General features: G+C 35.6%; 1 protein-coding gene across 2 annotated transcripts in view; it reads right to left on the bottom strand.

Moving 5' to 3' along the window:
- Positions 1–2,004: 2,004 nt before the first annotated feature.
- The window catches only part of TAFA2 (TAFA chemokine like family member 2), a 439,934-nt gene continuing 416,053 nt past the window's right edge, over positions 2,005–25,885 (bottom strand). The window contains exon 5 of one of the 2 annotated variants that reach the window (XM_036992586.2): positions 2,005–4,307. In XM_036992586.2, coding sequence (XP_036848481.1) covers positions 4,296–4,307 — 12 coding nt within the window. In that variant the 3' untranslated portion in view covers positions 2,005–4,295. The remainder of the gene's footprint in view (positions 4,308–25,885) is intronic. The other variant, XM_036992585.2, reaches the window with a different exon arrangement.

Raw genomic sequence — 25,885 nt, 5'->3', positions numbered from 1 at the left:
TAACTAAATTTGTCATCCACTTAGTAAGCTCTGAACTTTCTGAATTCTCATCCCCATCTTTTTTACCCATCCAGTCATTTCACCCAACTCATCAATTCCACCTTGACAAACCCTTCATTAGTGGTTAACCTGGGTGCACATTAGAATTACCTGAGGAGCTTTTAAAAAATACTCATGCTCAGACTCTAATCCTAGACCAGTTAAGAGAATATCAGAGAGTAGGGTCAGACATGGCTAATTTTTAGGACCCTCAAGTAATTGCAGCCTGTATTGCACCATTCACATTCTTCTCAGTGTAATAGTCCATGCTCTGGCCCTTATTAGCTTTCTTCTGGGTTATTTTAGTTCCTTCTCATTTCTCTTCAAGCTCCCAATTTCTCATACAATTTTTAATCACATTTTTTGCCAACATCTATAAAACACAACTTGGTACATGCACCATCCTGCTCACATAAGTTCTAGAATAAGGTTCAATCACTTTATATAACAAATAGGACCTTTCAGAAAAATGTTTAAGATATAGTGCATACCATTTAGTAACTTGCAATACAATGAATAAAGACAGATATGAAAAAAATAAATATGAAACACTTTTATAAGTATGTGTACCCACTTTCCAGTGGTTAGCATAATGCCATGAACCTTTATCGCATTGAAATATCTATTGAACTGATTTTAAAGGCAATACTTAAGATAACCCCAAAATTCAATCTAGCCAAATATACGTGTACCTAGCTGGTATTAAATAACTGTCAGTTAAATGCTGTATAATTGTAACGTCTGTATTGCACTTCACGGTATCACACGGTGCCAGTTAAAGCAATGAAGAAATCTGCTACCTCTACCCTTCTGCAAAGTATTCTATATACAGAACAAAGGGAAACAAAGAAAGAAAAGAAGACAACCCCTTACCTTGATAAAAATAGAAATGTTCTACCGTGAGTTCTCTAAGTGGATAAAGATGCCCAGCATCTGTTTCCCCTGATTTTTCTGTGTCTCTAAGCAGATTGTCCGCCATCATTCTAATTCCTAAGTGAGTCAAGTGAGAAAGGCCAGGTGATGAAAAATACTATTTGATATCTTTGCATAAGTTGATCCTTCAGATGGATGTATCATCTGCGAATTAGAAAATGACAAAACTTTAAAAAGATCGTCTGTTTAATCACTGTGCTGTATTGTGTGTTATCAAAAGTCACAACCCAGCTGCACAGCACTGAATAGTAGCACAGAGCTTGCCAAGGGCGATAAAGAACAGGACCAAACTCCCTTTTTATTTCAACCATAGGCGCAGACTCTCCAATCAATTCCTACCCATTAAAAATAATACCAAATTTGAAATCACATGGGGTACTGTTTGGTGTTAAAACTAGAAGTTGTTAGGGTAACAAGAGAGTATATAAAACAGTAAAGTGTAAAATAAAGCTATGGGATGTTATTCCAAAAACAGAGAACTTTAAAAAAGATATCACAAACCAGTCACTTACTGACTCATATTCTCACTCATATTCTCATTCTCTGCATTATGATATACTACGGTGGATGTTAACAACTTAATTAAAAAGGACAAGATCTCACACACACATGCACACGCACACACACAGTGAATGGGAAACTGGTCAAATCTGAATAAGATCTGTATTTGAGTTAATATTCTGACTTAGATTCTGGGTTTTGTAAGACATTCTCACTGGAGACAGTGGGAACAGGATGCACAGAAGTTGTCTGTAGTATTTTCATAACTTCTTATGAAGCTAATACTACTTCAAGATAAAAATTTTAAAAAGTGTTAAAGGCTAAGTCATAACTATATTTGATATTTTAATATTTCCCTGTAATGAATTTCAAAGAATACACAATGGCTATCTTTAATGATTTTCAATAAAATGAATTTCACATATCACTAGCAAAATGATGCCAGTTGTGCTCATAGTCAAGATGTGGCAAGCAATATGAGCATAAATATACCTATTTCAATTGTTTCCTAGCAAAGAAGCAAATCAAATATCAGAACCTTGTGTAAATGGCAAGATTTACCATAGATTTTATTGAAAGGAGATTGAAGAATTTATGTCAGCTTCCCTTGAATTCAGGTCTTCCTGGATAGTCACTGAAGTGCTTCTTTTAAAATAAAACAGTAGAAAACAGATTCTCCAAATGTAACTCATGAGAGTCCATTTTATATCCCAATTTTATTCACCTTTTCTGAATAGTCACAACATTAATCTACTGGGGATCATCTAGTTAGTATATTTGAAATTCCATTTATTTTTTTCTATTGATATGCATGTATTACACTTGTATATAATACAGAATTTCCAGTGTTGTTTTAAAGGACATCATATTTTTTTAAAAAAAGAGAAACATGAGCTATAATTTCAAACAAACCCAGGACAAATTCATAATTTTCAAAATAATACAGTTTTCTACTTTGTTCCAAAGAAATTAATAATATTATAATATTGATGCAGAAACTCCAGAACAGCATCATTCCTTTCTTCATGAGTTTATACAGTCCTGAACCATTGCAAATCCATTGGAGCCATCTAGTTGGTTTTGTGTGTAATTGAAGTGAAGAGAGGAAATCATTTCATTTCATTCCATGGACTTGTGGGGCAGTATACTTCAGTTCAATATCAAAAGTATACCTTAAAAATTAAATTTTAATAAATTTTACACTTTCAGTTCTGCCCAGAAAGTATTCTGGGCAAAGTATTGATCTTTGAAAGTTGTTACTGTCAGACAGAAGCTCTCCAGGATATGTCAGCTCCCATCATGGAAACCAACATACAATGAATTGGCCACATCACTTTAAAAAATAGGAAAGATGTCTGCACCTTCCCTAACATAATGGAACTTATAATAGGACAATTTCTGAAGTATCTTCCTATTCGTCTGAGATGAATAAAATACAGACTTCTCTCCCTTTACATTATTTCAAACTATATGCTTGCATGGTATTATTACAGAATGGCTAAGCAATTCATTCTCTCCCTTCACATCACAAATGAAAGAAATATAGTGTAAAGTTATACATTCTGCAACAACTTAGGAAAAAGGAGTACATACATGTTTAAGGCCTTTAAATATTTATGACTTTCATGTAGAACTGAAAACCACAAATGTAAAATGACTACAAAAATATTGACAGAAACTGACCTAAGAAGTTGTTTGGAACAACTATAAGCAAATATTTATAAATTTAAGACCACAGAAAATGAACAATTAATCCTATCAATAGAGTGACCAAATATATAAGCATTCAAACAGTCATTGGAATCAAGCAAGAGACAGTCTTTTAAAATGAAATAGAAAGGACAGTTTAAAAAAAATACTAGAAGAAATCTAAGTGAATAACTTTCAAGCTAAGGAATCAGAAACCCACATGCATCCCTGGCAATCTTGTGAAATCAAAGGCTACTTAAAATACTTGGCTATTCACTGCTGATTTCTTTGAAGGGAAAAAGTAAAGAAAAACTAAAGAAAAAGCCTACTTAAAAAAAAACTGAAAGGGAGTGTGCTCTAGAAGTACAAAATAGTATATAATGAAAATGGTAATTCAGTTCTAACTACTACCTATTAACTGACAGAGAGCTGCAGTAGTGTGTTAGCCTTGGGGAAAGATGTCAGCTTGTGTATGCATTCTTATATGATTGATGTAGTCAGATAACTATTACTTGCCAACAGTAATTCTTATCAATGGATATATATATTTCCATTCCTTTACCAAAAGCAACTTTCAGATGTTAAAACATGTAGGCTTTCAGAGATCCAAGATTAGGATACAAATAACATTGTCCCCATCTACACCATGCCAGAGGAGAAGTTTGCAAAGGAAATACCACTAAACTGTGTGCAGTCCCACTAGCCAAGAACACAGAACCAGACCCAGGAGCACGTCCATGACAGAAGGCCAGTACACTCAGGAGACTTCCAGAAACAAGGAAAACAGTCACATTTGGAGCCAAGAGCCCAAAAGGTGAGTCTCTGACATCACCCCAAAACAACAGCTCTTCAGACAGCAACTTCATATTCTTTCAGCAAGTACAATTTTACAAGTTGAACACAGTTCAAATCTGATGAACCCTTCATGACATAAAAGCTCATGTCTGACTTTTTAAAAGTCTTGATTTCAAGAAGAAGCTGATGATGGGCCATGAAATCCCTTGGAAATAACTGACTCTGGACTGCTTCTTCTGACCAGTATAAAAATCTTCCTTTAAGATCACCTCAGGGGTTAAGTTTCTGTGCATATGTTCCATGTAATTGGCCTTGAGAATCACTTGATTTATCCTGGGTTAATGGGTTACCTACAAAGGAAGGAGAAAATAGGATCATTTTATAACATAGCTATAATCTTAAAACCCCCAGAACAATTTAGTATTAGAAATTAATAAGTAGTGCAAAATGCTGGTATTTGCTATATCAAATAAATTGTTGAATTTTAAAGGACTACCATATTCGGGTATTTCCAGCCTATGAAAATACACCTTTTTTTCCTCTTTATCATTTCATGATATTGTTAGAGCCAACTGTACAATTATCCACATGGCACCAACTGTGACTGGGAAGATCTTAAATGGTTGATGCTACCCCCTCTAAGATCCAGAGAATGATGCAGAATCCCTGTTCTCTGCACAGGCTTGTAGGACATAATCCAGAGATCACAATCATATTATATGCCAGGACTCAGTGAAGAAAGACCTTTGTTCACAGACCATATCTTCAAGAAAGCCCTTAGAAATTGGCTCCATAAAAATCTGTTCTTCAAAGAGTTTAAAATTTGAGTGCTTATTTGACTCAATTATATTGCAGAAAAAATATCCATAAGGACAAAAAATATCTGGGGAAAAAAACAACATAGGATAGTGCAATGTTTTACCAAGCTTTACAGGTGCCCCAAAATTCTCATAAAATTGATTAGCATGGAATCATTAATGCTATTATAAATATTATTGAAGCAGATTTACACTGGCTTTTCACACCTACTCAAGTCAAAAGATTTGTATGTGTCCAGGAAAAAATAATGTACAGAGAGCTAGAATACCTGATACCTATGTACATATTCAAACACATGTGGATGATAGATACAAAAATAGATGTCTGCTGCCAATGAATTTCTAGTGACACTAGCATCGCAACACCCAGTCACATCATAGTTCTTCTCTAGTATTGGTTGTAATAACAAAGAGTGAATCTCTAAAAACTTGTGGATACTTGGTTTTCTTCCTTTAGATGGTATAAGTTGTCCTTTCATAAAACATTTACAGAAAGACTATTTTTCTTTTGTTGTTTTTTGATCAATTCTGACAAAGGGAACACAATAATAAAGCTAGCTGGAGTCTTTTCTTCAGCATGGCGAGTCTCAAATTTTACTACAAAAGGACGATGTAATATTCAAAAGTGCATTTGCTGGGTGGGGCAGCCATCATACTGAGGATGGACGGGTGCAGACACATGAAGGGCCTGCTGAGAGCTCTGGAGATTCCAAGCCCTGGAGATAGCTTAGCACAGCGATGTCATTGTCGATTTGTCTGCGGTTCAGTGGTCATTTTACAAGTTCTGTGCATGGCTTCCAGGGTGTCAGTGTAGGAATGTAAGTATTTCTATGGAAATGATGTCACACGTTACTAATGGAGGTAGTTGTGAACAAATACAGAAGCTTTATGGTAAACATTCTCAATAAACATTGATTTTATACAATCTTTGATTTCTGTTGGCTGAGAAAGATTCACCTGCCTTTTCTGAAAATACCCTTTAGTAGCAAAAATTATGAAGCATAATAAGGGACCATACTTCCAAAACTAGTGGTTGAAATGACAGGAAAGGAAAGGAAATGAGACAGAGATTGCGAGAGAACAAAAGGTTCAGCCTCAGGGATTCGGCATAGGCAACTAGTGGGAAATGGTGCCACCCTCCATGAAAGTGAGTGGCATGTCCTCTTGAACCATTTCAAGCCCAGGTTCTAAAAAATCAATTGGCAGGTATGGTAGATGCATTCTTCTATCTTCCTCACAAGCTGAATAATTCATCTTGATGGTTTATTTGAAGCCGGAGATTGATTCTTTCACCTATTTATATATTAAAGGTTTATTTCATGTAACTTTTAAAATAGACATGTATATTTATAGTACAATACCAAAAGTTTATCCAGAATGAATTATTTCTCCACCTAGGTAGAGACACCATGTTAAATATACATGTAAACACATATAAATATAATTATACACCCCATACCCTCAGGAATATCATGCATATGCATTTTTATTATGCTATGTTTCTAACAGTTAAAATAATTGCCAGAAAATCAAAATTCCAACATAACTAAAAGAAGTAATTGCCTAAGTGGACTGAAACATCATTAAAACACCCTTATCTCACAGTCCACTTTTACACACTATTTCTAGTTCATTAATCCTAAAAATATCCTACATCTTTTATGAGATGAAGAGTAGGGTGTAAATTATTTATAAATATCAGATGAAAGTAGACTTGTTTTAGATTTTACTTTTGTAAATTATTTGATTTTAATCAGAAGTCCATTGTGGTTCAGCACCTAGAATTCTCAATTAGGTCAGTGTGGCCATAATACTAATCACACTGGATGTTTCATGCAACCTCTGGGACCCTCAGTCTTCCCATATGCAAAATGGGGGATAATCCTGTTAATAGGATTGCTGTGAGGATCAAATATAATATTTATGAAAACACCTAGATTTGACAATTCCAAAGTACTGTAGAAATAAAAGTTTTAGAGTTGGGTTTTCTTTTTTAATGCATAATTCCTTAACAAGAGAACCACTAAGACTAGATAGAATAAGAGGACCACACTAACACACCTTGAGCCATTAGAGGACAACACTTGAGGAATTCAAACAGACACTCATTCTTAAATGGCCCTTTTCAATGTAGCTTAGATATGACTACGTATGAACATGTGTCAGCACTCTCCCTGACAACCTCTGATTTGTACCACATGAAATGACAAAATATTTTAAAATATAGAGAAGATGATTCTAAATATAGGTACATTATCATCAATTTTAGATTATTTCATTTTATTTATTTTTACAATTCAAGTAGTTTATATACTATACAATATTAGATTGGTTTGATTAACAACTTAGTGATTCATCAAGTATGTACATTATTAAATGCTCACCATGATTAAGTATAGTTACCTGTCACCAAAGATTTTACAATATTATGAGCTGTATTCCCTATGCTGTACTTCCATCCCTGTGACTAAATTATTTTATGAAGTTTGAACCTCTTTATCCCCTTCACCTATTTCACCTGTTTCCCCACACTCAACAGTAACCAACCATCTCTGTTAATGAGTCTATGTCTGTTTTGTTTTTTCATTTGTTTTTCAGATTCCACATGTATGTGAAGCCATACAGTATTTCTCCCTCTCTGACTTATTTCACTCAGCATAATACCCTCTAGGTCTATCCATGTTGCAAATGGCAAGGTCTCTTTTTATGGCTGAATAATATCCCATTGTATATATGCACCACATCTTTATTCATTTATCTGTGGATGGACCCGAATTGCTTCTCAGCTATTGTAACAAAGTTATAATAAACATAGGGTGCATATATGTTTTAGAATTAATGATTTCATTTTCTTTGGGTAGATTACCAAAAGATCATATGGTATTTCTATTGTTTGTTTTTTGAGAAAATTCCATACTGTTTTCCATAGTGGCTGCACCAATTTGCAATCCCACCAACAGTGCATGAGGATTCCCATTTCTCCACATTCTTACCAACACTTCTTACTTTTCTTTTTGATAACAGCCATTCTTACTGATGTGATGTAATAGCTCATTGTGGATTTGATTTGCATTTCCCTGATGGTGAGTGATAATGAACATCTTTTCATGCATCTGTTGGCCATCTGAATGCCTTCTTAAGAAAAATGCTTCTTCAGGTCCTGTGCCCACTTTTTCCTCATTATTTGGGCAGGTTTTTTTTGGTGCTGTATGAGTTTTTTTATATATTTTGGATATTAGCCCCTTATCAGATATGTCATTTGCAAATACATCCTTCTGTAGATTGCCTTTTCATTTCGTTGATGGTTTCCTTAGCTGTGAAGAAGCTTTTTAGTTTGATGTAGTCCCACTTAATTCCCTTGCTGGGGATATAGATCTACAAAAAAATTTCTAATGCTGATATTCAAGAGTTTACTGCCTGTTTTCTTCTAAGAATTTTATGGTTTTAGGTATTACATTACGGTCTTTAATCTGTTTTATTTTTGTGTTTACTGTAAGACAGTTCATTTTTTGCATGTAGCTGTCTAGTTTTCCCAACACTGTTTATGGTAGAGACTGTCTTTTCCCCATTGTATATTCTTTGTTATAGATAATTGACCACATAGGTGGTTTATTTCTGAGTTCTCTATTCTGTTCTGTTGGTCTGTGTATCTGTTCTTGTGCCAGTATTATACTATTTTGCTTATTATAGCTTTGTAGTAGTTTTAAATCAGGAAGTGTCATAAATCCAACTTTGTTTTTCTTTCTCAAGATTGTTTGGACTATTTGAGGTCTTCTGTGGTTCCATACATATTTTAGGGTTACTCAGTGAAAAATGCCATTGATATTTTGGTACAGATTGCATAGAATCTGTACATTTCTTTGGGAAGTATAGCCATTTTAACAATAGTCTTCATATCTATGAGCATGGAATAGTTTTCCATTTATTTATGTCATGTTCAATTACTTTTATTGTTTTATAGTTTTCAGAGTACAGGTTTTTTACATCCTTGGTTAAATTTATTCCTAGGTAATCTTTCTGATGCAATTGTAAATGGGATTGATTTCTTAATTTCTCTTTCTACTATTTAATTATTTGCATATAGAAATGCAACAGAGTTCTGCACATTGATTTTGTAACCTGTGACTTTGATGAATTCATTTATTAATTCAAATAGTTACTGCTGGACTCTTTAGAGTTCTCTATAGTATCATGTTGTCTGCAAATAGTGTCAATTTTATTCTTCTTTACCAATTTAGATGCCTTTTATTTCTGCTTTTTGTCTGATTGCTATGGCATGCACTTCTAGGACTATACTGAACAAAAGTGGTGAGAGTGGGCATCCTTGTCTTGCTCTGATCATATGAAACATATAGGAAAAGCATCATTGAGTATGGTGTTAGCTGTGGGGTTGTCATATATGTCCTTTTTAATGTTGAGATATGTGCCCTCTATACTCACTTTGTTGAGAGTTTTTATCATGAATGGATGTTTAACTTTGTCAAATGCTTTTTCAGCATCTATTGAGATAATGATACTCTTTTTATCCTTCCTTCTGTTAAAGTGGTGTATCACATTGATTTGTGGATACTGAACCATCCCTGCATCCCTGGGATAAATCCTAATTGATTGTGATGAATGACCTTTCTAATGTATTTTTGAATTCAATTTACTAATATTTTGTTGAGGATTTTTACATCTATGCCTATATTGGTCTATAATTTTCTTTTTTTGTTTGTTTTTGTCTGTTGCTAGGGTAATACTATCCTCATAGAATGAATCCGGAAGCTTTCCTTCCTCTTCAACTTTTTAGAATAGATTGAGTAGGAGAGTTATCAATTCCTCTTTAAATGTTTGGTAAAATTCACCTATGAACCCGTCTGGACCTGGAGTTTCCTTTGTTAAGGATTTTTAGGTTACCAATTCAGTTTCATTGCTAGTAACTGGTCTGTTCAAGTTTTCTATTTCTTCCTGGTTCAGTCTTGGAAGATTGTTAAGTTTCTAGAAATTTATCTGTTTCTTCTAATAATTGTAATTATTTGTAATTGTAAGTTGTCCAATTTTTTGGCATATAATTTTTCATCATGCTATCTTATAATCACTTGTATTTTTGTGGTGTCAGTTGTAACTTTTCTTTCATTTCTGATTTTGAGTCCTCTTTTTCTTGATCAGTGTAGGTAAAGGTTTATCAGTTTTGTTTCTTTTTAAAAAATAGGCTCTTAGTTTCATTGATCTTTTGTGTGTGTTTTTCTTTTTTTAGTTTGTTTTTTCATTTATTTCTGTTCTGGTCTTTGTTATTTCTTCTACTAATTTTGGACTTTGTTTATTCTTCTTTTTCTAGTTCCTATTGGTGTCAGGTTAGATTGTTTTGAGATTTTTTTTTACTTCTTGAGGTAAGCCTGTATTTCTGTAAACTTCCCACTTAGGACTGCTTTTCTTGCTTCCCAAAGATTTTGAACCATTCTATTTTCATTATTCTTCAAGCATTTTTAAAAATTCCTTCCTTGATTTCTTTGATGATCCATTGGTTATTAGTAGCATGCTGTTTAGTCTCCATGTGTTTGTGCTTTTTCCATTTTTTTTCTTGTAATTGATTTCCAGCTTCATACCATTGTGGTCAGAAAAGATGCTTGATAGGATTTCAATTTTCTTGAATTTATTGAGACTTGCTTTTTGGTGTAATATGTGATTCTAGAGAAGATTCCAAGTGTGCTTAAAAAGATGTATTCTACTGCTTTGGAAATGTAATGTTCTGTATATATCAGTAAATTCCACTTAGTTTAATGTGCCATTCAAATCCAGTTTCCTTATTGATTTTTGTCTGGATGATCTATCCATTGATTTAAGTGGTATGTTAATACCCCTTACTATTATTGTATTACTGTCAATCTCTCCCTTTATGTCTATAAATATTTGCTTTATATATTTATGTGCTCTTCTATGTAGATATTTATAATCATTATATCTTCTTGCTGTATTGTGCCCCTAATCATTATATAATAATGTTCTTCTTTGTCTCTTGTTACAGTCTTTGTTTTAAAGTTTATTTTGTCTGATTTGAATATTCCTACTATAGGGTTTTTCTTTTTCATTCCTGTCTGCATGGAACATCTTTCTCCGTCTAGTTTCAGTCTGTGTGTCTTTAGTTCTCAAGTGAGTCTCTTGTAGGCAGCAAATAGATGGGTCTTATTTTTTAATCTATTCAGTGATCCTGTGTCTTTTGATTGGAACATTTAGTCCATTTTCACTTAGAGTAATTATTGATAGGTATATAGTTTTTGCCACTTTACTAATGTTTCATGGTTTCTTTTGTTTTTCTCTGATCCTTTCTTCCTCTCTTGCTCTCCCTTCACGCAGTATGACTTTCTTTAGTGTTATGTTTGGATTCCCTTCTCTGTGTTTTTTTTGTGTATCCATTTTAGGTTTTTGGCTTGTGGTTTCCATGGGGTTCTTATGATATCCTACATATATACCAATCTATTGCAAGCTGACGGTCACTAATGTTCAAATGCATTCCAACTACACTATATTTTTTACTCCCCCTCTTCCACATTTTATGTATATGATGCTTTCTTTTACAAATTTTATTAACTAATTTTTAGATGTAATGATTATACTACTTTTGTCTTTTTTTTTTTTACCTTCATACTAACTTTTAAGAGATTGATGTACTACCTCTAATATATGTTTGGTTTTATCTGTGGTATTTTCACCTTCATATTTTTCTTCTAGCCAGGGTCTTCTTTTTCCCTTAAAGGAGACCCTTTAGCATTTCTTGTAAGGATGTTTAATTGTGGCAAACTCTTCTAACTTACATTTATCTGTGAAGCTCTTTATCTCCCTTTCCATTTTGAGTATTCTTGGTTGGAGATTTTTAATCTTTCAGCATTTTAAATATATCATGCCACTCACTTCTGACCTGTAGAGTTTCTGCTGAAAACCAAGCTGATAGCCCTATGAGGTTTCCTTTGTAGGTTGCTATTGCTTTTCCCTTGCTGTTTTAAAGAGTCTCTCTTTGTTTTTGGTCTTTAACATTTTAAATATGATGCATCTTGGTGTGGACCTCCTTGGGTTCTTGTTAAGGGCTCTCTCTGCCTCCTGGACCTGGATATCTGTTTCCTTTCTGAGGTTAGGGAAACTTTCAGCTACAATTTCTTTAAATCAGTTTTCTATTCCTTTCTTTCTCTCTTCTTCTGTCCTATCATTTGAATGTTTGGACATTTGATACTGTCCCATAGCTCCCTTAACCTATCCTCCTATCTTCTCATTCTTTTTTCTTTCTGCTCTTTATCTTGAGTGTTTTCCTTTACTCTGTCGTCTTCTAAGTTGCTGATCCGTTCTTTTGCATCCTCTAGGGTGCTATTGATTCCCTCTAGTGTATTTTTCATTCCATTTATTATATTCTTCATCTCTGATTTTTATATTTTCTATTTCTTTGTAGAAGTTCTTACTGAGTTTCTCCACTCTTCTCTCCAGTCTAGTGAGCATATTCATAATTATTAATGTGAATTTTTTCTGGTTTAGATTGCTTAACTCTGTTTCATTCAGTTTGTTGTCAGAAATTTTGTCATGTTCTTTTGTTTCAAGCATATTCTTCCATCTCCTCTTTTTGTTTGACTTTCTGTGCTCAATTCTATAAATTACTAGGAAGGGCTACTTCTCCCAGCCTTAAAGGATTGGACTTGTGTAGGGAAGGTCCCCTCATAGACCACATTAGCCTGGTGGTTTTAGCTGGCTGACTGGATGCCTAGTGAATGTAAGCCAGGGCTGTCAGGGTTCTCAGGATGTAGTTGGAGGTGGGGCTCAGTCAGGCCCAATCAGAGTAGGTACCTGAGTGGGTATCTAGTTTCCACATACAGTGAGGCAGGAGGCCCAGCCCCTCCTCTGCATCTACCACCTCTGAATCTGTGGTACAGTCCCAGGCCCCAGTGCAGACCCAAGGAAGTCCCACTCCCATGGATACTGGGTGAGAGTGGGTGCAGTGCAATGATGGCCATGGTGCACTCTCCAGTGGTCAAAAGCAATTGGCTCTGTAACCTCAGAGCAGCTGCAACCCAACTGTGTTATTTGTCTGATGTAACTGGCTATGGGCAGGGGCTGGAAAGCCACCTAGACCAAATCCAAAATTGGTGTGTGCACCCCTACCCTGTATCTCATGCCACTATCAATGTGGAAAAGGAGTACCAACGGCACTGCATGCCAGACCTCGGATCCAGAGAGTTTCAGCTGTTCTCCACCAAACAGCAGGTCCTTAGTTCTAGTCTAGATGCCCTTTCAAGTGTGGCTTTTTTTCTGTGCCCCAGGGCAGGGAATCTGTGTCCAGGTCAATGATATCCCTCCCCTCTGCAGGTCATTGCACTGGCGTGGTGTTCCCTCCATTACTATCTCTGTCTCTCCTTCTGTTTTTTACGTGATCTTTCTGTCCCTTGTTATGCAGACGGTACTCACTCAATTCTTCCTCAAGATGTACTGTGCTGTGTGTCAGTGTAGATTTGGTATGAAGGGGGAAGAGATGGGCTCAAGCTCTTTCTACATTTCCATCTTCCCAGAAGTCCTAGAAAATTTCATTTTAAAATGTTACTTGGATGTTGCAAATTCCAAATAGCATTTTTAAATGAAATTGTCTAAAATTTAGTATGAAAATACAAATGCTCTTATGATTTACATGCTCACTAAATAAGTCCAAGTGACTCAAGCTTAAATTCTGGCATACTAGTGGAGGGGAGAAACAAGCACCATTTACCTTTTTTAGATGATAAACTGGAACTTTCTGATGTGCAAGCATTGCTTAAGCAATATTTATACAATCTAGCATTTTCAAAACCTTTGCTCATTTGAAGGTAATTTTTAATACACTAAATTAAGCATTGCCTTATTTTCAGAACTTTAATTAATTTCTCTTTTCACTCAAGCTGTATCTTTTGCAACAGGCCAACTAGGAAAAGTTTTACCTTCCAAGAAGGATTTTCAGTAACTAAAAGCAGGAGGTTGCAATAAAACCAGTTTTACCGGATAGGAAATAGCATTTGCTACCATGAATGCACTATAGGCTGGTTCTTAGGGCAATAGATATAAATTAATGCACAAGGGAGAGAAATTGGTTCTACAATCATTATGGTTATGCCTTAAGCGTCATATGGTATAATCGCTATCTCAGTAAATTTGCCTTTCCACAGGCAATGTTTTACACAGCTGTTCCTTTTTATGTAAATCTTATTTGCATGTGCTGCACACCCACCAATTCAGTAAGTGAAACTACTTGGCTACTAAACACATGCAAAAGACAATAACAACAGTAATGATGATAATAATAATAGTAATAATAATGGCAGCTTTTGTAGTCATAAACATAGAGATATTTTGGTAATGATCCACCAAGATGAAGAAGCTAATGTGCTAACATAGACCAAAAAGCACCAATTCTTTAAGATCAGAACATCCTTTTATTTCTCCCAGCCTAACAGATCTACTATAGGGTCCTCATTAGATTTCTCAAAAATGTATGGTAAAATCATGCCTTGTAAGGCTGTTCACCAGTTTAAACTGAGAAAATCAAACCACGTAAATGGCACAAATGATATTAGTTAAATTTGAAATTAAGTCAGCTATCTTATAGTCTTTTCATTTTATATCTTGAGCATTATGAAATATTCTCTGCTTGTCTTCAAGTTTAGATCAATTATAAAGGCTGAAAGGGAAGGAAATCCAAGAATCTTTCTGTCCCCAAGTATAAAAGATACTTTTATAAAGTTCTTAAAATCATTATACTCCTGGAGTTGATGTGATTCCTTTTTCCCCTGTTCACATCACGCTGGCTAGGTCATCAGTGGAAGACAGAATATTTCAGAGGAGGCATAGTGACAGGTAGCATGGGCTCCATGGGCAGACTGCCTGGGTTCCAGTCACTGCCTTACATTTTCAAATGCTGTGAGGTTGGAAACTCCCTGAACCTTAGTCTCCCCATATGTAATATAAGAATTGTATTATTAGTCCTCCTACATTTGCTATTGTGATTAAATGAGATAATCCCTAGAAAGTATCCAGATAGATACTTTCTAAGCATTAACAGGTGGTAGCAGTTGTAATTTCCAAGCAAGACACAAAATGGGATACTATTTATACATTTGGGTAACTATTGGAGGGAATACTACTGCTTCTCTTCAAATACTAACTTAATTCAAGTTAATTTTCCATGTCTTTATAGTAACTGATCTTATTTCTATTCTTTGTTAATCATTAAAGTCATACACAGAATGAAAGCATCACTGTTTGGACAGCTTGAGAGAGATTTTGTCTTCTCAGACAAGGCGATAAGAGAGTATTGGTTGCAAAATGCACCCTGAAGCCAGACTGCCTCGGTTGTGGGCTCAGTTCCACTGATAACTCAGCACGTGACCTTAAGTAATACTAAAAAACATTAGTGCCTATGTCATAGGGTTGTAGGAGCTGAGGAATAAATCCATTAATAGGTCAAGTGTTTAGAGAGGCACCAGGCATAGTTTAGAGAGACACCAGGCATGGGACACCACTTGCATAGTGCTTAACCATTATGCACATACACATTTCTAGGCATCTGAATGCATCCAATTCCTAGTTTTTGCCCCTGATTATTTCTGAGCATACATTACTAGTCTTCATAGGTACATAATTCCATTCTCTTTAATTCTTTCTTTGTCCTTCCAATGGACTAGCTGCCATCAGACTTTGAGTGTAGGCAAATATTTGGGAAAATTAGCACTGCACTTCAACTGTCTAGGCTTAAAAAAGAAATGTGGTTAATTATGCCAAAACAAAATGCAGACTTGTAAATTTCCTTATTCATTATTGATGGTTCCTCTGATACTGTTTTTCTTTGAGTTCTTCCCCAGATGCCAGATTTTTTTTGAATCTCAGTTGTTCAGTTTGCCAGTCTAAAAATTTGTGAAGTTACAACCTGCCACAGCATTGATGTGAATCTTCTATTAGCTTAATTTAAAAAATAACGTATTTCTCTCTCGAGTTTTGTCATTAAAATCTTACATTCCTGTGACTATGAGTCACAGACATACACTAGAAAAGAGGAATGTATTATGAACATTACCAGTCAACTTAGTAAAATTAAATTTTCACTGAATACCCATGTCATTAAAGAAATGTTTATTTTTGGACTGATGAAGATTCCTTATTTAAGCAATTGGAAGGCAAAAATATGGCAATATTCCTAATAGGAGATGGCAGGTTTAAATACAGTCCATGTCCAGTTTTTTGTAATAAAACAGCTGCTTAATAACATCGCCAGTAGGCACCATTTCAATCTAACATTCCAATAAATAAATTTTACATATTCGATCAAGATAAAAGGAAGAATAAGATACCTTCATGATCCTAAAAGCTAATTTGAATGAACTTTTCCTTGTTTGGAATATAACTGCTGCTTCACTGCAAATATATTTTTTTTAATGTAGTTGTTACAAGTGCATAAATTAAACTCTTCATTTCCGGTGTAGTAAATGTGCAATTAAGACATCATTACTCTGCAGTTCAGGTCTTCCTCACTTAGAACTACAGAAAAGCTGCTACTAAGTTGGTTATAACTGGACATGAACGCCTTTATCCTATCTGAAAGTTCTTCTGCAATGAGGTGTCACAAAATGAACAACACTTGTCAGTCTGGGATAATCATTCAAGAGCAAGCTGACCAGATAGCTTCTAGGTACAGATGAGATACTGCAAGCCAATGACATATGAATCACCTTCATAAATATACCTACCTCTATAAAAAGCCACATTTTATAAACTATAAAAGTCTATATTTTACTTTTATGGTGATGCAGGTAATTCCTATAGCCTTGAAAACTGCTGGATTTTCATACCAGTTTAATTTTCCTTCCTAAGAATGGCCGGTGCTAGATTGGCCTGAACATTTATTTTAACATTTGGGGCACTAAAGGCTGTATGTTTAATATTTCAGCTGGGGTCAGCATTTCCACTCAACAACCTTATTAACTGTTCTATAAAGTCTCAAAAAATTTAACAGCCTTGGGTGATTAGGAACATAGTCATTTCAAACGAGAGAGCATTTCTGTAGGTAATTGATCCTATTTAAGTGTGACTCAATGTGAGTACCAATATGGAAACAGAAAATGGCATATATCTTCCTAGATATCTGGGGAGAACCAGAGCACTTCTCATGACTGAGGAGAGGTGGCCTTATTCTGATAAGAGTTTAAACTAGCATTAACTACCTGCTAGTTTTAGAACTTTGGACAAACCGTTTAAAAGTCTCTGAATCTCCAAGGTTCATATCATATCTCCCAAGTAAGTCCATTGAATCCAATGAGTTTCTATTTCCTTCTAGCCCAAATCTAATTCCAAATGGGATAAAACTTTGTCCTCATTGAGTTCATTGGTGGTATAACCACTGTGCAGACTTCATTTTTCTGAAAAGCCTTCCCTTTATATTAGAATGCAGAACTAGTGAACATACAACATCTGTCCATGGCTTTCAGCTTCCTATGCTGTGCAAATGAAGATCTCGACTGGAAATGAATCTTTTGAACAGATGGACCTGCACTATTTCTTGGAACTTTGAAAGCTGTACAGTGTGCCTGCATGAACTCTTTACGTGACTCATGAAAGCAGATGACTGTTCACATCGCCATTCATACACATTCATCCACCAAGCAGCAGAGCAACCCAATCTAGCTGGATAACATTTACTGTTAGCAAAACAAAGCATTCCCTGATTTCTCTTTGGGTAGTTATTAAAATTCCTTTGGGATATTTAGGAAATTTAATACTTTCTTCTCTTGGCCCCCCCCCCCCACCATTCACACCTTCTGTTTATTTCATGTGGAAAAGGACCCCAAAGTTTTTAAAAATAACATATGCATTTGGTTATGTTTCTCTGAGAAAAATCTTAGCCCTTAAAATGGGAAAGCCAATTATTTTGAATGCCTGGAGGAATCTGAATAGATTTTTAAAGATGTTATTCCATATACCAGCATAGTTCACACATTTTTAGGCCCAGTTGAGATTTTGAGCTCAATTGGATGGTATTTTACCTGCTAAATTTGATATTAGGTTCAGTTTTTAACACTCACCTCTCATTTGTAAAGGAGTAATTTGAATTGATAGTTTTTATCCACTTTCTGTCATAAAGCTTTACTTTGAAAGTTTAAATCTGCTCAAGTATCACACTCTTCAAGAATTTTAGCCTCACTACATGTGAGGGCTAGCAGAAGTAGGCAGTAAAAATTGTGCTTAAAAGTTGATTTTAAGATAAGTGGATTTTGGGGAGAAGGACTGAAACTTGGAAGAAATCTTGGTTGCCTAGAGATCACTAGGAGAGCAACATTTTCTCTTACCTTCCTCATTGGTTTGAGTTACAAATACAAATGGTTCTTTGTAACAACCATTCCTTGAGATACTTATCTGAATAAAAAGAACATTGCTCTCACTTTGGTAAGAACATGGTGTAACTTGTGGAAGGACAAAGCTAGTACCAATGCCTGCATTAGCACATAGGCTTTCTCCATCCTTTTTCCATAAAATTAAGTTTAGAAATGATAGCTCCATATTGGCAGAACTTTGGGGAAAAAATCTCTTTCTTTAAGTTGGAAAACTAGAATCCATTTTCTGAAGGGCAGGGCCTTATAGTCAGTGATGTTTAATGTATTGGGTGCTTTTGCCTTTTTTCATTCTATACTACAGATATTATTTTTAAAAAAAAACAACACCCAGAGAGAAATATAATAGTCACAATTCAGTAGTCTCAAATTCCTAAAGTTGATCAAAATCTGAATCTTTAACTTCAGTTATTTCTAATTGCTTAAATGCTTTTATGACATAGCTGATTCAATAATAGTGAAATTAAATATATAAAGAATGGACCATTAGGTAAGAACACAATCTTCATTTGGTTTATACAGATTAAGTGAAAGCCTGATGGCTCAGTAATTTTCATGCTAATTTCCAAGTTAATAGGCAGGTTGAGCACAACAGAGATCCACTAATACACCCAGGATTTTGTATTATCCATTTCCTGTTCTCAGGAAAACAAATAAGTCAACTGCAGGGCCATTGTAGATGACAAAGTTAGAGACACTAATAATTACTTATTGTCTATTTGTAGCCAATTCATTCCATTTGTGGGCCTCAATTAATTCGAAGAATGATGCCCCCTCTACCCTTTTTAGTAAAAGATAACCCAATGCTTTCCTTTACTGACCACTGGGGCAGGTCTTTGCCTTATGACCCTAAAGCTATCCCAAGGTAATCTTTTTCCCCTGAAGTCAGGGGCACCTGGAATGCTGGCGTTAACTCTAAGAAAATAGAGGTTACAGTTACTGCTGTAACACAGTGTCCACACTTGCTGCTTGGGAAGAAATAAAAGGAGATGAAAGCTTATTCTGGAGTTGTTTTGAATTTTTACTCCTCAACAAAACTTCTGTCCCTTCCTTAGAATCTGACCAACACTACGATTCACCACACTAGCACTCCAACGTGGAGCCAGAAATTTTTGAGTGTGGAAAAATCAAAAATTGTCATCAGGCACAGCAGAAACATTCTCTGTCTACATCTCCATTGGAACTTGAAGAGTTTTACACGTTTGCCTAAGGAACAAACACCTGTCAGGTACTCCACTGTTCAACAGATGATTAAAGGAAGCAAACCTGGGAGAAAGGGACCATTTGAAAGCATAAAGGGACAGCAAGACAGGAACTTCCTTTACCTCCACAAACGTTCATCATAGGGAGAGTTTCGCATCTCCTAGAGGATTACAAACTCTTAGAGCTTATTTTATTTCAAACAAACACATACCCATAAATGGGACCTAAAATAGCTTTCATTCACAAGAAATTGATATAAGGATAGTAAGCATTTCTTGTGACTATTTTGGGAAGCATTCTGTCCAAACAATTACAAAGTTCACTGAAACCAACAGAGAAAGTACATAGAAACCAATCATCATTTTAACATAAAAGGGTAAAAGAATTATAGAAACAATATTATATAGTGATATTGAATTAGAATTCAAGGAGTTAATATTTGCAACTTTAACCACTCATGGGCTTACTTGAACATCCAGGGCTATGGTAATTTTTAATTTGCTAACGCATGAACCTGAATCATAAGCACTTTAATGCTGATAAATGGGGCCAAGTCATTTAACCAATGTCAGGCACCCGTGGACATTCATTCTTCAAGCCAGCTTTGTTGTCTTCTACTCATAAACTGTGTGATCCTCATTAACAGTCTGAATGGGCTCCATGATGTTTTCAGTTGTAATTTATGACATTTTATATTGTCTTTTAAAAGTGTTCTTTATAATCTCTTTCCCAAAGTACTCCAGAGGTATAAAACATGTACCTTTTAAATTTCAGATATTTGAATAATTATAAATATTCATATGGGGAGTGGATAGTTAGAATCAGACAACAAATAATTTTCGTAATATGAATCAAAAGTAAAATAAAATGTTTCCCACATAAATTTGAGAGCTCAGGATAGGGAATAGCAAGCAAAAACAACTAATCATGTAGTAATAGAAGAAGATACTTCCCAATTTTGAAAAAATAAACTTAAATTGTTGAGCAATAAACAGACCTGTTTTTCCCCATCACTGCTAACCTTGGCCTCCCCCTACCTAACCAGAAAATGTAAGATTAAAATGGTGGTCTGAGGAAGAACAGAACTTCAGGGTTCTGGCCACTGTGTTTACCTGACTGTAACCAGATAAATCAGAGACAGTCGGGTCATGAGGTGGGTCAGTATCATAGACACAAGTGACTGAAGACAAAGGATGAAGCTGGAGGAAATTTAGAGCAGTTCTATGTCACTTAGACAAAGCAAGGAGCAGATGGAGGAATAAGCCACTTAACATTTGCCACCCTCCATTTTTCTCATAGCTCAAAAACATGGAAAGTCTTTCAGAAAATAGTCTTTCATTTCCTATATCCCCACTGGATATTTTTAGAATGAGAACATGGATTTTCTCCATATGTTTTATCTCTAATCAGTTTCTAGACCCTAGTGATGTTGTTTATCTGTTCCCTATTCTCTGTCCCACTGTCACTACTTTTCGTTGAGGCCTTTATTTCTTCTATCCGGTCTGTACAGTTGCATTAGCCTGATCTGTCTCCCTGGTCTGTCTTATCTCTTGCAGTTCCTCCTCCTTTTTGCCACTATCATCCTGAAAAGAAAAATCTGTAAGAGTGTCCTATTACAGAAAAATGTCTAAATTGTTGCTGGTGTTAGAAAAGGTCCTTTATGATTAGGACTCAACCCATCCAGCTTCACCTCTCCATCTTCCTGAGTCCCTCAGAGACACATAGGCTCACTCCCGTCATACCTATTTAATACTGGTAGGACTTGATAGTCCCACTTCTATCTCCTTATCTTTGTGTATTTTACTTTCATCTGAATTATTATTTTTTCCAATTCTCAGAAGAAATGTTATCACTTCATAGTCCATAGGCCTTTGTGACTCATCTAGTTAGCATTTTGTCCATACTTCTAAATTATATTATTATACCATAATATGACTATTTATCAACCTGCTTGTTTCTCCCACTAAACTGTGATGTATTGGAAAAGATGATATTAGCATGCATTTTGTTAACTCAATGCTGAGCAGCATTCCAGGAACATAAATGATGCCTAATATTTATTAAGTGAAAGATTGAAATGATGGATGGGAGGATGGATAAATGAACAAATAAACTAATGAATGGAAAGTGGTAAGTAGTTTCAGAAGAAGGAAAGCTAGAGCTACTACTGGATAATTTGGATTCTCCACAAATAGCACAGGGAATGATTAAGTGACCGAAAAGGTCAGTTCCTCCTTTTTACATTTTTTTTGGATTATTCCCATGATTCTGTGGTTTCAGAATTTCAAATTATAGATATGCATGGGTCCTGACATCAGCTTCACATTCGCACCTTGGATATTTAAATTTATTCTCATTTGGAAAAGGGCTGATATTTAAAACAAAATTAATTCATGAAAATAATAATGCAAGAAGATAATAGCAATCTGTGATGCTTTAATTGGTATTAGACTAACCACTTGGGAGGTGGAAAATGTCCAAATAGATATATCAAGGTTGACTCTGGCATATTCATTACAGTTAATATTTCAGTAAGAAATTATCCTGCTTTTTAAAAAAATATACTCTCTCTTGAGTAATTTTCCTACTGCTGCTGAACACTGTCAGGAAAATTTTCTCATGAAATATTCCATAGTGACAATTTCCCTACACCGAAGTATTACATGCTCACTTGACATCAAGTATGATGGTTGAAATATTATCAAACTTCCTATAATGGAATGAATACCAGAATGACTGATTTGCCCCCAAAATAATATTGTGCATATAATCACACATATTCTCCTCCTCTTTCGAATATGCATTCTATATTTAAGTTCAGAATGCCTGAAAATCCCATCAACTTTTCTTTTCTTCCAAATAAAGAGGCTGGTATTATAAAAGGCAAAGAGAAGTTAATTTTTGCTTAGATAAATGCAGCAGACCGCATTTTCTGGTCTGTACTACAGTGACCAAGACAGCTGATCCTCTGCTCCTCAGGAACTCTCCTTGCCCTTCCTCTGCTTCCACCACTGATCATCATTGATAGCATCAGTTGATAACTTAGTACATATCCATTTTCTCTGGCCACCCTCAAAATCATTCTGTGAGAATGTCCCCATTTACTAGTTACTGTTATTAGTCTTGTTACTACTTACTCTTATCCCCAGTCCACAGTTGTATTAACTGAAACTTAGGCAAATTAAGTGAAACTTCTCAAAGATGCAGTAGAGCAGTAAGTGACAGTCTGGGGACTAAGATCCTCACTTTAGGGCTTCAAACCTAGTGAAACAGGTGCTATATAACCAGTTCTTCCATTCATTCATTTGACTAATATTTATTGGGCACATAAAAAGTGGAAAGTGAAAGACACTATTGTAGGCTTGCAAAAAAAGACAAAAATCACTGCCCCAATGAATTGACAATCACAAGAAGCAGACAAACAACAGACACAGTAAGTAAAATTTTAAAGTATGTTAGGCCATGCCAAGAGAAAAAGAGGTGGATTTTTTAAGGCAGGGATGTACAATTTTAGTTAACATAGATAGGTAAGACTTGCTAAGAAAGTAAAACTTCTGTAACAGCCTACAGAGATGAGATAGCCAACAAGGTGAGAGCAGGGAAGAGCATTTCAGGCAGAGGGAACAACATGTGCAAATTACCTGAGACAAGAAAAAGGAGGAGGGTAGCACGAAGCAAGGGAGAGAGTGATAGGAGAGGAGGTCACAGAGGTTTGTTCATTTATCTATTTTTTTGTATATTCAATTAATATTATTTTTGCTCCTATGTTTGTTACTTATGGTAGACACTGGGGAGAGGCAGATATGTTCTCATGGAAGCACGCAAAAAAGAACTAAATTTAAGTTACCACAAACGCATATAGTTTCATTCCTCCTCCCTCCAAAAGCCTCATTCCTGGAAGCTGTAACTGGATAGAGCCTGAATGGACATGAGAGACTACAATTTATTTATTTATTTATTTATTTTTAAATTCATTTTATTATCATTAATCAACAATTACATGAAGAACATTATGGTTACTAGACTCCCTCCTTCACCAAGTCCCTCCCTACAAACCCCATTACAGTCACTGTCCATCAGCATAGTAAGATGCTGTAGACTCACTACTTGTCTTCTCTGTGTTGCATATTCCTCCCTATGCTCCCCCCGACATTATACTTGCTATTCATAAGGCCCCCTTTCTTTTTCCCTGCCCTTATCCCTCCCTTCCCACCCATCCTGCCCAGTCCCTTTCCCTTTGGTAACTGTTAGTCCATTCTTGGGTTCTGTGATTTTGCTGCTGTTTTTTTCCTTCAGTTTTTCTTTGTTCTTATACTCTGTATATGAGTGAAATCAGTTGGTACTTGTCTTTCTCCGCCTGGGTTATGTCACTGAACATGAGCATAATACCCTCTAGCTCCATCCATGTTGTTGCAAATGGTAGGATTTGTTTTCTTCTTATGGCTGAATAATATTCCATTGTGTATATGTACCACATCTTCTTTATCCATTCATCTACTGATGGACACTTAGGTTGCTTCCATTTCTTGGCTATTGTAAATAGTGCTGCAATAAACATAGGGGTGCATCTGTCTTTTTCAAACTGGGCTGCTGTATTCTTAGGGTAAATTCCTAGAAGTGGAATTCCTGGGTCAAATGGTATTTCTATTTTGAGCTTTTTGAGGAATCTCCATACTGCTTTCCACAATGGTTGAACTAATTTGCATTCCCACCAGCAGCGTAGGAGGGTTCCCCTTTCTCTGCAACCTCGCCAACATTTGTTGTTGATTGTCTTTTCTATGATGGCGATCCTTACTTGTGTGAGGTGATATCTCATTGTGGTTTTAATTTGCATTTCTCTGATGACAAGCAATGTGGAGCATCTTTTCATGTGTCTGTTGGCCATCTCAATTTCTTCTTTGGAAAACTGTTCAGCTCCTCTGCCCATTTTTTAATTGGATTGTTCACTTTTTGTTTGTTGAGGTGCGTGAGCTCTTTATATATTTTGGATGTCAACCCTTTATCGGATCTGTCCTTTATGAATATATTCTCCCATACTGTAGGGCACCTTTTTGTTTTATTGATGGTGTTCTTTGCTGTACAGAAACTTTTCAGCTTGATATAGTCCCATTTGTTCATTTTTGCTTTTGTTTCCCTTGCCCAGGGAGATATGTTCATGAAGAAGTCACTCATGTTTATGTCCAAGAGATTTTTGCCTATGTTTTTTTCTAAGAGTTTTATGGTTTCATGATTTACATTCAGGTCTTTGATCTATTCCGAATTTACTTTTGTGTATGGGGTTAGACAGTGATCCAGTTTCATTCTCTTACATGTAGCTGTCCAGTTTTGCCAGCACCATCTGTTGAAGATACTGTCATTTCCCCATTGTATGTCGATGGCTCCTTTATCATATATTAATTGACCATATATGTTTGGGTTAATGTCTGGAGTCTCTATTCTGTTCCACTGGTCTGTGGCTCTGTTCTTGTGCCAGTACCAAACTGTATTGATTACTGTGGATTTGTAGTAGAACTTGAAGTTGGGGAGCGAGAACCCCCCGACTTTCTTCTTCCTTCTCAGGATTACTTTGGCTCTTCAGGGTCTTTGGTGTTTCCATATGAATTTTTGAACTATTTGTTCTAGTTTGTTGAAGAATGTTGTTAGTAATTTGATAGGGATTGCATCAAATCTGTATATTGCTTTGGGCAGGATGGCCATTTTGATGATATTAATTCATCCTAGCCAAAGCATGGGGTGAGTTTCCATTTGTTAGTGTCCTCTTTAATTTCTCTTTAGAGTGTCTTGTGGTTTCCAGGGTATAGGTCTTTTACTTGCTTGGTAAGGTTTATTCCTAAGTATTTTATTCTTTTTGATGCAATTGTGAATGGAATTGTTTTCCTGATTTTTCTTTCTATTAGTTCATTGTTAGTATATAGGAAAGCCACAGATTTCTGTGTGTTAATTTTGTATCCTGCAACTTTGCTGTATTCCAATATCAGTTCTAGTAGTTTTGGAGTGGAGTCTTTAGGGTTTTTTATGTACAGTATCATGTCATCTGCAAATAGTGACAGTTTAACTTCTTCTTTACGAATTTGGATTCCTTGTATTTCTTTGTTTTGTCGTAAGGCCATGGCTAGGACCTCCAGTACTATGTTGAATAATAGTGGGGAGAGTGGGCATTCCTGTCTTGTTCCCGGTCTCAGAGGAAAAGCTTTCAGCTTCTCGCTGTTCACTATGATGTTGGCCGTGGGTTTATCATATATGGCCTTTATGTTGAGGTACCTGCCCTCTACACCCATTTTGTTGAGAGTTTTTATCATGAATGGATGTTGAATTTTGTCGAATGCTTTTTCAGCATCTATGGAGATGATCATGTGGTTTTTGTCCTTCTTTTTGTTTATGTGGTAGATGATGTTGATGGATTTTCAGATGTTGTACCATCCTTGCATCCCCGGGATGAATCCCACTTGGTCATGGTGTATGATCCTTTTGATGTATTTTTTAATTTGGTTTGCTAATATTTTGTTGAGTATTTTTGCATCTACGTTCATCAGGGATATT

Source organism: Manis javanica, chromosome 10 (assembly GCF_040802235.1).
Source record: "Manis javanica isolate MJ-LG chromosome 10, MJ_LKY, whole genome shotgun sequence".
In the NCBI taxonomy this organism is placed as follows: domain Eukaryota; kingdom Metazoa; phylum Chordata; class Mammalia; order Pholidota; family Manidae; genus Manis; species Manis javanica.
This window is presented reverse-complemented; position numbering and strand designations above follow the sequence as displayed.